This window comes from Glandiceps talaboti, chromosome 7 (assembly GCF_964340395.1).
Source record: "Glandiceps talaboti chromosome 7, keGlaTala1.1, whole genome shotgun sequence".
NCBI classification, from domain to species: domain Eukaryota; kingdom Metazoa; phylum Hemichordata; class Enteropneusta; family Spengelidae; genus Glandiceps; species Glandiceps talaboti.
Genome location: NC_135555.1, coordinates 11,970,364 through 11,984,841, shown reverse-complemented (window position 1 = coordinate 11,984,841; position 14,478 = coordinate 11,970,364). Strand labels below are relative to the sequence as shown.

At 35.6% G+C, this 14,478-nt stretch overlaps 1 protein-coding gene across 1 annotated transcript; it reads right to left on the bottom strand.

Moving 5' to 3' along the window:
* Positions 1-2,608: 2,608 nt before the first annotated feature.
* Positions 2,609-12,603, bottom strand: LOC144437501 (dnaJ homolog subfamily A member 2-like). The gene is made up of 10 exons (XM_078126444.1): positions 12,525-12,603; positions 10,215-10,274; positions 9,540-9,651; positions 8,545-8,671; positions 7,854-7,934; positions 7,404-7,537; positions 7,130-7,272; positions 6,469-6,667; positions 5,756-5,883; positions 2,609-4,768 (listed from the first exon to the last, which is right to left on the bottom strand). The coding sequence occupies exons 1-10, from the start codon at positions 12,591-12,593 to the stop codon at positions 4,586-4,588; spliced, it is 1,236 nt and encodes a 411-aa protein (XP_077982570.1). The 5' UTR covers positions 12,594-12,603; the 3' UTR covers positions 2,609-4,585.
* Between the last annotated feature and the right edge of the window lie 1,875 nt (positions 12,604-14,478).

Sequence of the window (14,478 nt, the reverse complement as noted above, 5' to 3'; positions counted from 1 at the left end):
TTATACAAACCTAAGATATTGTCGTTGAGTTGTATTTCATGCCATTCATTGGTTTGCATGGATCCAACGGTTTTGTTTGTGTTGTGAGTACAGTGCATATCAGAAACAAATCGATAATTCTGGTTTGACTAAAATCTTACTACTGCTTCTTTTTCATCATCTGATATAACTAAAATCTTACCAAGTTTGCAACATGTTCTGAAAAGTTAAAGAGAACGGTGTGACTTTCCTACCAGTTTTGCACCAGGCTATTAAAAGGAAACTATAAATGAATGGCACAGTAACTCGGTCTGTTAAAACCACTATGGAGTGTATGTTGGGCTATGAACAATGTTATGATTTATATTATTAGTCCCTAACGGGCACATCCCAGAGGGGGACTATAGGAATGACCCTTGTCTGTGATCAGTCATCTCTCTTACACCAATGACTTAATTTCAACCTAATCTGGCACAAATGTCAAACACCATAGAGTTCACGTGCATGTCATTTAGTTTTGTGACCTTTGTGTCAGCCATATTTGTCTTTAAAAAATGCACATTTTGTATCTCCAAACATCTGATACATTCAGATACCACCCACATCAATAGTAGGCTTTCTAATGAGACCCTAACCTTGACCAACATTTTCAAGGTCAAATAGCCAAAATTTGTCTTTCTACAAGAATTCAAGAAGTTGAATATTCAGACCCCATTCAAGTATCTACACCTGTATCACTGTTGAGCTTTCTCTTTATCTTGACTGTCTTCTTTGAGGTCAAATAGCAAATCACTTGATAACCTATGCAGTTTTGTATCTGGAGACACCATTCACATATCTACATGCACCTGTCTGTATCGAGGTTCTTTATCAAGATAAACTTTTAAGCTAGGCACACTAAGCTTTGAGCTTTATGAGTAACCTTTCTAATAAGATTGTAGGAGCATATGGCATATTTCAGACATCACAGTACATGTTGTGTAGGGGATACGTATACAAACAAGATTTATACCATCATGGTAGAGGACTTGTTTATTTCAAGACCTGACCAACTCGGAATCTAACCTTTTTTTAAATAACGCCCTCTATGGTCAGACCAGAAAAACAACAACACTGATAGTAGGATGGCAACACGCGAGTATCAGGGCAAAAATTGTTTAGTCCAAATTTGTACATAAAGTGGTTCATAGTCTCCTGACTTCAGTTGTCATTTCTAGGGCAAACAAACTGTACAATTGTTGTAAGTCAAATATGTACCAAAATGTATCTACACATGTTCTAACTGCTGGGGGGGGGGGGGGGGGGGGCTTTGATATACATCCTCTTCGCACACTGGGATTGGTGGCACAGACTCGGTATTCATTGACAAGTCAAGATGGTACTAACATTGTATCCAAACAACTGACCAATTCATACATCTGTTTATTACGGTGAGAAACGCACAAATGAGGTCACACCATAGACCCTCCACCTATGGTCACACTAACACAATTTCACACAAGAAGCAAAACATTTCATATCTTTCCGAAAAGAAATATTTTTATTAGCTTATCAATCGGTATAATAATGCAATCTCTGGGTTGATGTCAATAAATATGGTTAAGTGCTTTAAGAGAATATTATCTAGCAAAACAATACCATGTCAAAATCACTTGAATTATAAAAACCATCATTACAACACACTTCTCCTGAGTGGGATTGGTAAAGGGGAACATACAGACAGACACGATATATACTAGGGAAAATGTTTGACATAAAAAGTTAAATGCAAGGGTATACTCATCAGCCATGTGAGTGTGGTTTCGGTTAAGTCACTAAATTGGCTGAGGTAAACAGTCCAATGGCTTAAATTAGTCCTGGTAAATATCTCTGTTCTTCGTGAATGAAACAATTTTGCAGGGAGAAGTGATAAGCAGTTTATGTACCATTTATAACAATAGATTGCTTCTATGAGATATGACGGAGGTATATATTTACCTTTTATGGCAGAGAATGTGAACATGAACATGTCTAATGCTGTATCAAGTCAATAAATTTTTATTTTTTCAAATGTCAGTCTTTAAATTGTGCTCAATGCGTTTCACAATTATTACTCCTGCATGGACCTATAGTGGAACAATGGTTTATATTTCCTCAACTCCCTCGGGAGCACACAATCAAAATCATTGCGCCCCCCCCCCCCCCCCCAGCATGGACCTAAAGCAGAACAATGGTTCTTTATATTTCCTCAGTTCCCTAGGGAGCACACAATCCATTGCAGCCTCTGTCGGTGCATACGATGAAAGCATTCACATTGCAACCTCTATCCTACCAGGTCCAAACTTATACAGCTGCTTGGACTGGGGCATAATCATGGTTCAAAGCTTGCCCAAGGACTTTAGCTTTAGCTATTCAGAAACAACGGCAGCAGCAAGGCTCAAACTGCAACCAGCAGATTTCAAGCCGGTCACTTTAACCATTTGACTATCATGCCCCCCAGACTGTTATTTCAATATGCCTATGAAATGTACACCTATAATATACAAACAGACATTACACAATGTGCATTGCCATATATCACATATGTCTCTAAGAAAGAAAAAACTATGCAATCTCCAGATTTTTTTATTATTTTTACTTAGGGGGCGACACATTACAATACGAAATATGTTCTTGAAAGCCAGCGACAGTAAAGTCATGCGACGTGTATGATTTGCATGACTGTTTTGTCCACTAAAACGTGTCAACAACTGGATGATGCATTGATTACTTTCATAGACTTTAAGTATTGCAGATTAGGGCCTAACAAGACAGTAGAGAACAAAAGACATAGAGGAGATACGTCAATTAAATAAAGTACAAAATAAAATTGGTTAACAACTACACTATAACAGTATAAAGACCCACAGTTGACACTTAATAACCATCAAACCAATAAAAATTGAAAATTTGCAAATTTTGGCATATGCAGTGTGCTCAAAACTGAAGGTGATATTTCATACCATCCAAGTTGCCAGTTCAGTTGTTCTTTGTCGTTCAAAACATACAAAAAAAAACCCCGTTTTACTTTAGGATTTTTTTGCAAAATGTATCTATCCTTTGGAATACTAATTACCATATTTGTCACATTTTTGGGATAGCACAAATTAAGGACACTGGAAAACTTATGATGACATTAAATAAATTTGACATCATAAATAACCATGTAAATGCACCTGTTTGATTTACTAAGAATCAAAGGGTGGAACAAAGTATTTTATACTCAACTGGTGAAACCCTTCAACAGAGTTGATGTTTTGAAATACAAGGTTAAATTTTGAATTATTTGAAGGTTTTTACAACCTGTCAGTAAATGTCGATATGATATTAATGTGCTGACATAGATATAGACTGTACGATACGTTGTGTTGTTCCATGCTTACAGGCTTCCCCATCTCTCTAAGAAGGGTTGACCAATGTGTGAGGGCGCCCTGTCATGGCGCACCTTACAGACTGACATAGATAGATACGAAGACTTGCGTAATATAAATGTAAGTTTGAGAATTCTTCACACGTACACAATTTAGGATAGCTATACTCTCTTTCTAAGTAAGATGCATATTACTCAGCTTATTTGGAATTGTCTAAAGGCAAAAAAAGGTGGTTTCCGATAACCTGACCGACCCTAGTTTAAACTGCTGACTCTGAACATTTTTTTTAAACCTTTAAAACAAAATATAAGAAATTCTTTGTCTTCTTGACCTTCACGTACGTCTGTTTTCTTTCCCCAGTGATGCCTGTACATATTTCATTAAACAGAAGGGGTATTCTGACCGACATTTTCTTTGGTTTTGGGTCAAAACAATGACCCAAACAACAACAAAATTTTTTTAAAAATCAAATCAAATCCAGACCTACCCTATTTTCTGAGGCCATGTTATCAGAAACACACAATTATTTTTTTCTTTGCCTAACTATATTTACAGCTGATGATCTCACAAATTCAAGATTTGTTAATATGATTTATATGTAATTGAAAATGAGCACAGTGGGATTTTCCTACTAATTTCACATCTAAGCAGGATTTTTTTTCAAGGAAACACTGACTTACGATGTTTTAGAATAATTCAAATTTGTTACATACATGAATTTATAAAATTGCTGCAAGTTAGAAATCAGCCAATGTATTAATCCAGGTGGTCTTTTCCACTGAAAAAATTAAAAAGTGATGAAATTTTTTGCAGTTTTTTCATTACAAGTGTTCTTGAATGCTTTCCCTACAATAGACTTCATACACAAATATACATTTGCAGTGACAAGCTCACATTTTAATTGCACTGATGTTGAGATCTGTCAATATCAGAAGTGTAAAAAGTGATGTTGAGTGAAGAACAACGGCTGTGATTTACAGTAAGTAGCACAATAAGGATAGAGTATACAACACAGTAAAATACATACTATTGGCGAACAAAACAAAGCACTGCGCTTGATGGCCAAGAAGTGATGAGGACACTGTACACCTGGATCACAATGTAATTTGATTGGTTATTGAAGAGTACAATGCACACCTGGGTCACAAAGTGATTTAATTGGTTATTCAATATTGATATTCAAATTGTACATCTGGGTCAAGATGTCATTTGATTGGTTATTGATGAGCACATTGTACACCACCGCCTCCATGATGATGTTCGTCGTCGCTGTCATCTTGATACGCTTCACGCCTACCGCTAGAAGAACGTCTTGGGTCGTAATCAGACAAATCTACTTCTTCAATTTCACCCTCTACGGTTGGTTCCTTTGGTCGTGGTGGTAACAGCTTTTCAAGACGCTAAAAAAAGGGGAAGATGCCAGTGGTTAGTTAGACACAGCTTGCAGCTAGTATCGTTGTATCATGTCATACATACAGTAGTTTTTTGTTACATTGCTTTTATTTGCTTTTTTCCAAACTTTTGGTAAGTACCTTTTCCCTTTCATAAGCTTGTCCCAGTTGACTCAGCATAACAAAGTTAGAATACGATTGAGAGTATGTGTACATGTTTTCTAGGAAATGTGGGGGGTGGGGTGGGGGGGTGGGGGGGGTGGTTGAACGACGACTAAGCCTGCTGATGTATTAATGTTACTTTAGAAAGCTGTATTTCATGTTCTATTTAGTCAATGAGGTAGGCTTGATTTCAACAGCGTTGTGTACTTATTGCACTCAGAGCAACCACATATATAAATGTGAGCTGTTCTTAAAACAAATGTACAAACACACTCTAATGCACAATTTGGTTTTGCATATAATTATTCCCCGTTAACATATAAAGGGTACAATACAACGACGATTGTCCATTCTATTCTGCAGAGGAGAACTACAAATGTTACTTGCTTAAGACCTGATGTCAGTGTAAGTAATGTTTTCAAACAATCTGTGTCATTCAGAGATGTATGAAAACTTATAATGATCTTTGTTGTAGTATTTCGAATATTGACTTTTAATTTATTTCTCAGATATTTAAAAGAAAATGCAATTTTGCCAGATTATCATCTCAAGTCCACCTGGTAAGCTTCATTTTTTACATATTTGTCTTGTAATGTGTTTTTATATGCATTTTGTTAATTTTGTTTGTTTTGACATGTTTATGTGTTTTTGTATTGTCTTTCCCTCAAGTTTTTCATTTTTAGGAGCCCATAAATGGGACTTGCTCCCGTTAGTCTTCCATTATCCAAATAAATAAAACAAATAAATAAATGCATAAAACAATTCACACACAGTAGAAAATCGCATTAACTTCAGTATTATTATACAATCTAAAATCTAACAGATTCAAAGTACCTTGACTTTGTTCTCATCCGCAAAGTGATTTTCAGGAAACTCTATGTTAAACTTGACATATAGGTTACCCTTCTCAAAGGGATTCTTATGAATTGGCATACCCTCTCCAACCACAGCACGCGTACTACCTGCAACACAAAAACAAACACTTTCCGTCAGAAAATCATTAAAATAGAAACCATATGATCAGGTGACATCGATACACATTTCTTATCACAACTCCATACTGATTGCTAACTTCACAATAGTCATTCAAATACATGATGGCTCACATCAAATGATTTTGATATCGTTATTCTTTACATTTACAGTATGAAACACACAATACAAGAGTGTAATAAGGAACACAACAGATGATTTTAAGAGGGTGATGCAGAAAAGTCATTGTTTTGACTATTTTTTGAATTCTATACTATAATATACCTTCTTAAAATATTCAGCTTTTAACCAGTGAAATTTGAACTTAAAAAACAACAACATTTTTTTAAACCTATTTACACAAATTGCTACTGCTTGTGAATCATCTTCAAACTTTCATCAGATTATTTTTATCAGATTATTTTCTCTCAAAGACAAAATTCAGCCCCCACATAAACTTTAAAAAAAAATTCCTGGCTACATCACAAACATTCGATAAAATGTTGGTGATTTGACTGCTTTTCAAGAACAATGTCATCAATAACTTCTGCAGAGTCATTCAAACAAATGCTTACCTGGTTCAATTATACTACCAGCTGGTTGACGTATACATAATTCTCTGTCGTCTAAATGTGTCAGACTAAACTGAAAGCCACATAAAGCTTCAGTAATACCAATATTATGAGACATATAAAGATCTATACCATCTCGTTGAAACACATCATGTTCTTTTTGTTGTAAAACTATAATAACATCACCAGGTTCTGAGCCGGGCTAATTGTAAAAAAAAAAAAAAAATACAGAAAATTTAACATTAGTTTGCTTTGTGATCTATGTCTATGTAATCTAAGAGTTTAATTAAAGGCCTGGGTTTCAATCTCAGGTTTTCACATTAGTGTTATTTTATCAGTGGAACCATATTAATATGACTTACATAGGATTTATTCTTTTGTTCTGTATCAAGTTTTTCTATAGCCCTGCTAGACATATGTTTTTTTGACACCAAAATCTGACTCCTAATTTGAAGTGGGCCTTTACAGCTGCATGTCTCTCGGTAGTCTGGAAGGTTCAGCCATTGGTCCATTTATGTATCACCCGCAAGACACACCACAACTGTGTACTGTGTGCGATGTCACAGTCAAGACACACCATAAATTTGTATTTTGTGCTATATCACAGTCAAGGTCATGAGCAAGTGCAATGTTATCCCTTCTATATGAAATAACTAAGACTTACCACTTGATCACCCTCCCATCGGAATGTGATTTTTTGTCCATCTCTCATGCCTTTATCAACATGTACTTGTAGAATTTTAGATTCTTTCACTACTTTCTTGCCATGACAAGTTTTACATCTATCTTTCTCATTTATTACTTCACCTTAAAAAACAAAACAAAAGAACAAATGCAGGTTATACACAGTGTACTCTGTTCTCATTTTGCACATAGGATTCGAGAGAGTTCCATATTACAATTGGGTGTTGATGGGGAGAGTATTAAACATAACATACCTTCTCCTCCACAGTCTGGACACACTGACTGCATTTGTTGAACCATTCCAGGTCCCAGCTGTCGAATCGTGACTTTGACACCACGACCATGACAGGTTCTACAGGATTGTAATGCTCCTTGTTTACCACCATGTCTGAAAACAACAAATAACAACATGGTCAATTTCACACACACAGTACTAAAACCACTAAACATTCCTTTCAAGTGAATTGACCCTAGCATATATAGATATCCTATGATCTGGTCACTCAGCTGGTAAGTAAAAGTGAAAAAAACAAAAAAAAATCATGGTGGAGTGATTTTCTCTTTGTCATTTTGATAAAGCTGTTTACATTCCACATTTGGCAAGGGCAGATTTTCTTAAAATATTTCTAATCAGCACACATGAGGGCGCTAATTCAGCTCAGTACGGTACTTGCAACAAAACAATTGACAGAATTACTACTCACCCATTACAGATACGACATATAACATTCTTACTAAGTTGTAGTTTGGATGTTTTACCATTGTAGAGATCTTCTAATGTTACCCTGAAATACAAACAAATTGGAATCTCAGTTAAAACATCAATCATTCCGAGACTCAACAGAGACCAGTGATTTTCATGACAGTGGTATTTCTAAAAGTCTTGAGGTCTGATGACTTTCATTTGTAACAACAGTAGAATAGATAAGATACTGGTAATTTTACATGCTATTTCTTCTCAGGCTACATGATTGCAAACTAATTACGAGAGATATCAAATATGATGAGTGGGAGACATTTGGCTGGCCAGAAGATTTGAACATAATACCCCTGGATCACTACTCCTGTGGACTGTCTCCCCTTTTAGACCGCTATCTTGCATACAGTTCTACATACAATGCAACTTATCCAATTGAAGCAAAATACTTTCTTCTCAGTTATTGGTGAATGACCTGTATAATTTTGTAGCTCTTGCCATAGTTAGGATTTGGGACACATTTTAACAGTGTCAGCAAATTGCAGACATTGCAAACCAACGTTATGCTTGGGAGTCAAACCCTTTTCATATATCCCTAACCCTAACTCCCAAGCTTCATTACAAAAGTCTATCTATAGTACATCCACTGTTTTGCATTCTTGCCCGAGATTTTGAGTTGAAAGCCTACATGTGCATACCTGAGTGGGTGAATTGTATCTTCACCTCTTTGTTTCCGTCTTCTTCCACCTCCAAAACCACCCCCACCCATTCCAAATAGTCCACCACCACCACCACCAAAGAAGTGAGAGAAGATGTCATCAGCACCTGCAAATAAAAGGCACAATCAATCAACCAACAAATCAATCAATCAAATATCCTCAAGTACCAAAAGTTTCACAATCTGCAGTTTGTCTGATAACTAAGGGTGTGGAGCTCTGGAGCTTTGTCATTGAGAGAGATTTCCACAGTACTTTTAAAAATGTCAAGACGTGTTTTTTAATACTACCATACCCATGACCCATGACATAAAACATTGTTATTAAAACTTATTTAGCTTCCATTGAATATTGATGTCAATATGACTCAACTCAAACTGAATGCTTTTAATCTGGTTACTTATAACACAGTGTTTTTGTTAAGGTATTGGAACCCCAGTAACAAAAAGGGGGAAAGGTGTAAAGGTAGCAGAGTTTCAAATAGAATCTATCATAGTGTTGTTTTTTGGGAATCTTGTAAAATGACATGGGAACTCCGCTAGATTTTACCTACTTACTGCCCTTTACGAAAACTCTGATAACACTACTATTCAAATGATGTATTAAAGCAACCATACAAAAAAAGAATTTCTTTATATTCATATATTCCTCATCAGGTCAAGATAATAGCTGTGGCAGGATATGGGTTGATGTCTTTGGTGCTAATGGACAGAACTACAAGAAGTGTCCAAGTTGTCACTTTCCAGCCATTAAAAGGGCCGGAGATGCTGCCTTACAAGTTATAGGTTTCATTCACGGACTTAATCCAATATTTCAAATACAACAGTTACTTTCCATTGCATACAAACATTAAAGGTGCATACTTGACAAATGTTAACATTAAATCTAATTTCAGATTTAATTGTCAAGATTAATTTGACACATGAAGAAAACCCTTCATCAGCTGAAAGTAAAATTCCTAAAAGTGTTGCACTTACCGAATGGATCAGGTCCTGCCTCACCTCGAATACCCTCTATTCCATATGTATCATAAGTCTCACGTTTTTCACGATTTGACAAAACTTCGTATGCAAAGCTGATTTCTTTGAACTGTGAAAACAATCAATACAAACATGTAAACAATCAACGCAAACATGTAAACAAATATGTAACTACTAACATTTCGGTAAGAATAAGATTTCCTCAAGTAAATACTCCTCTGTGTTTACATCCCATCGGAAATTATGCAAATCAGGTTTATGGGAGGGACCAGGAGTCTAACAAGATCATATATGAATATTCATGAGTGCAAAAAATGCCTGTACACTGCAGTACAATACACCTATCATGAATATTCAGGATGCAACTTGAATACATTATTTCTGCTGATTCCAATTATGTAATAGCTCATAGCAAAGATACCCTACAAAGGCACAAGATCAACTTGATGTGTCTCTGAAATCGCAAATAACTATATGTACTGTAAAATCATGAAATGACTCTCTAGAACCCATAGTTTATTAAAAATGTCTCTAGTTCATGATGTGGCATTCCCTTTTAACATCATCTTAACTCCCTAGTTTGACACCAAACATGCATCTATTACCTATTATCTCTTGGTCAATTCTTCTCTATTCTTGCCAAATTAACACCTAAATTAACATATCTCTTACCTTTTCACCATGTTGAGGATTTTTGTCTGGATGATACTGCTTTGCAAGCTTTCTATAGGCCTGAAACACAATCAAATCAATCCATGAAAAAGTTGAATCAGGCTTTTTTCTTCTTCTATAGACCAATATTTCATACACAAAGTGTGTGTGTGTGTGTGTGTGTGTGTGTGTGTGTGTATGTATGCGAGGAATGTATCAAAAGTGCTTGATTTCCATAATTATTTGATATTATGCATGGTATTAATAATTCTTGAGTTCTTTCTCAGCTTTGAAAGTACAGTCAGTGTTAAGAAAATATCACTGTTAAAGTCAAGAACAAAGAATAAAATCTTAGAACTTCAAAGTTCTGTTTGCCATTGTTTTCCCACTACATGTACTAGTTACCATTTCTAATGAGTAAAAAATAAGAAATGGTTAGGAAATAATTACTGTTGCAGTGCTCAGTGGAAAAACACAACAACAAAAAACCATGTTAATACATGTATATATATATTTAAACTTTAAGGTTGTGACTTTGCAGACTAGTGTATATGAATTTGTATGTAAAAAGGCAAATATAGGGTTTAATGTTGAAGTGACAAACAACTGACTGACTCTGTGTGACCCTAGCCTAGTTACAACTAAACAGTTTTCCATTTTTAAGGGCATCTGTACAAGATGGCATGTACTTACTAGTACCAACATGAATTGCAAAAACAAAAGATACTCTCACCTGACATAATTTGTTTAAATAGTTTTGGTGAAGCTACAGTTTACCTTTGATTAACTAATTTCACTGAAAATATAGTATGCACTTGATTAAACATACTCATCAAGATAATTTGAAAGTGCAAATTTGTATCACATTACAATTATTTTATTAAATGTTGTGACTTGAAATTAATTACTTTGTAATAAAAAATTAATGTTATATACTTCAAACGTTATATAAATTGCTCTAGTCATTAAAAAAAATTGAATCTACATACAACTATAGCAGATTTTGAATATTTCCAATATTTTGTTTCTCGTTACATTATAATTCACAGTGGAACAAGGCACAACATGATGGAATATTGATAAAATATTCCAGAACGCCAATAACTTCACTGCATAATGACATACCATTTACTACATCACGAGTTTAATTATTCTTTCTAGCATACCTACTTATTAAAGACCTAATATACCACATTTACAGAATGATATGGGGTAAACAGCGACTTGGGATATATTTAAACCGCTGCCTATAAAACATTCATGCCACGATCATGGAGGTCCTTCCTACCTCGATGCCACGATATAGGTAAGGCAGACTCGGCTTTACATAGTCCTGCTTGCAAACGGAGGAATTCGGGACTCGATTCTGACAATTGTCCCTCCCCCTCCGTCCTGCGAAGAGCCAGCCGTGAAATACGGACTTACAAAAAATGCCGGTAACTAAGGAATAAAATCGCCCAGTGGTCAAATATTAGCAATAAATCTATTATTTAGTCGGTTTACCTCATTTTGACTGCAAAAGTCCTATAGCAGATGACCAAAACTATCAAAATCGGAACTTTTCAAATTCTATCGTAAATTTAATCACTTCTCCTTACGTACGTCGGCGCAAGTGTCTCTGGGTAATTATTCATTCACTCGATGATATCAAATGTGGCGGAGTTACGAGGGTTACTTGAATGTTGCAGTTCGCACTTGAAAAGGTCCGATTTCGACGCTTTTTGTGATCTGAGCAGGGAATACTACCGTCAGAGGAATCGAAATGGCGTAGATATTCGATCGGTTGCAAATATTTGATCGGTCGGTAGGTAATTCTTTTGCAATTGGCGCGGGTACATTTTGCTGGCGGTGTAGTAATAGGCAAACTCTATTGCTCTTTGCATGACGGTGTTTAGAGTCAAGTCAGTAATACAGACTCGTGCACCGTCATGGAAGCAGGACTAGGCTTTACATAATCCGCAATCGTCAATGCAAAAAAAATCATACGGCATCGAGGAATTCACAGCAATTTTCTGCTCAATACATATCATTCTTTCCCACGGTGGCACTTAAACAAAGTTTTCTTCGAGATCTAATATTTTGTGATTAGTTTGTAACATTTCGACACCAAGTGTGAATACAATGCGGCACATGGCATTTTGACTTCCGCCTGTCGTTTGCGGTGTGGTGATACCGGCAAATGAATCACGCTGTGACAATAAATGATCGTCGTCATCTGATTGTTCCTCTTCGGGTTTGCCGTTTTTAGCGAAAATAAATTCCTCGTGGCTTTCCTAGGCCTTTTCCCTCACTATTCACATTACAATATATATATTATTAAAGAGACCTTACCTTCTTTATATCACCTTCAGACGCGTCTTTCTCAACGCCAAGGACTCCGTACAGATCGACAGACGCCATTTTGTCTCTTTTGTGACCTGAAGGTGAGTGACGTCACGTCACTTGACCAGAGAAAATACACACTAATTTCTTGTAGACATTAATATTCTGCTTAAATAGTTTCATGAAAGCTATGATAAATTCAGTAAATAATTATTTCATGGTAAAATAAAGATTACAAATTCCATATGTATAAAAACAGTTACCAAGGAAACCTTATTCATTTCCCACAAACCTTTGCTCTTTCGACCCTTTAAGTTCGTGGAAAGTATTACTGGGACACTTTAGCTGTCTCAACAAGAACCATTAACCGTACGATCGCAACAGTTTCGCTAGCGCTTCGTCGCATCTGTTACATGTAAGCTTACTTTTTGATAGGAAAGTACGAATTCAAATCGTTCGTAAATCAATGAAATACAATTTTCCTAAAATGCATGAAGCGGCTGCCCAAGAATACAGAAATTACATCAAATCACTTGAATACAAGTCATGTTGAGGATTGAATGATATTTTTAAAATATATATTAACAATTTTTGTCATGGCCTCCTACTTGAAAAGTCAATGTGAAACAACGTTGACAATGTCTGTGTTTGAAACTCGAAACATTGCAAATCGCTTTAAAACGTACGCGTGTTATTGTACTTACAATAACAAAGATTTTTTACACAATGACATTTATCAAATTTTTACATGTTAATTTGAGTTAAAAACAAGGACTTGGTATATGTTGTTGCACATTGACATTGTAGGAAGCCATAACAAAATTGTTTTATAAATTAAAAAATCCAAAATAAATACCAAATCCTCATCCATATAGCCACTTCAAAATATTCTTGCATGATTTATGAATCCAATATACATGTATACGTCTATAACCAGTCGAGGGGAAATGCTACATGTAAGAATGTGCATGTATTTGTTGTGTGAATGAAAAGGTAGTCTTACCTCTGGCCTGTTTACGGCGTTGCCTTTGACTCTGATAGATCGCTCTCCTGAGAAGACGGAAGCTATCGGAGTTACACTGAGCACCATAAACAGACTACCAGACCCTACCCAGGCTACTGGAGTTTTAGGATGTCCCATCCATGAAATTTGCTTTGCTATGGAGTGTTGGAGAATTATTAAATATTTCGGAATTTTGGCATCTTTTTAAAAACGCTGAACAAGAAAGTGTGTATCTACTTGAATCACAGTTTCTACACTCTAAAGTCATGTGTTTCGGTTATTGAACACAACACTTCATTGTAACACTTTTTGAATGTAGTGTATGTGTTCAGTAAGAAAACTAGAACGAATGTGTTCAGATTTAGAACACTGATATGATATAGTGTCTTTATTTGAACACACAAAATAATTATGTTCATATGAAATCATATGAAATAGAACGCGGCACATAGTATATAGTATGTGTTCAGAGCAAGTACACAGAATGCATGTGTTCTGGAAACCAGACCAAACTGAACACATGAGGCGCGTCCTAAGCGTCAAAATGTTTAGAGTGATATGTTGTCACAAGTTTATCATACGTGACGAAGAAAGACTTAAACGGCGTTTTTTAAGTTGATTACAAAATCTAGTATCTAATCCGGAGAATTTAATTAAAAAGGTTATGCTAACTCTCACACTTACCAGTTGCCTTTATTTTACGATCTTTTTACTTTAAATGAGACCCCGAGACATCTTTGATAAGAGATTCGATTAAGGTTATGGGTCAAAGGTTAAGTAACAATTGATGAGTAATTAATGGTTTATCCTTTGATCATTTTTCTTCAATTGGAAATTAGGTTGATGACTGTATAATCTACGAATGGTAATATTCAAATTAAAGAAAGGTTACATTAGAGTTAATTACTCAGTAGTAATTTTTAGAATACAATGACGTCATTGAAATGTTCGAAGTCTTAA

What these genes read in the sequence shown, in the direction of transcription:
- LOC144437501 (XM_078126444.1), bottom strand. Translation starts at nt 12,593, where the DNA reads ATGGCGTCTGTCGATCTGTACGGAGTCCTTGGCGTTGAGAAAGACGCG. An exon ending in GATACAATTCACCCACTCAG is followed by an intron (nt 7,935 to 8,544) that starts GTATGCACATGT and finishes TTTGTATTTCAG; the next exon opens with GGTAACATTAGAAGATCTCT. An exon ending in ATATGTCGTATCTGTAATGG is followed by an intron (nt 7,538 to 7,853) that starts GTGAGTAGTAAT and finishes TGTTGTTTTCAG; the next exon opens with ACATGGTGGTAAACAAGGAG.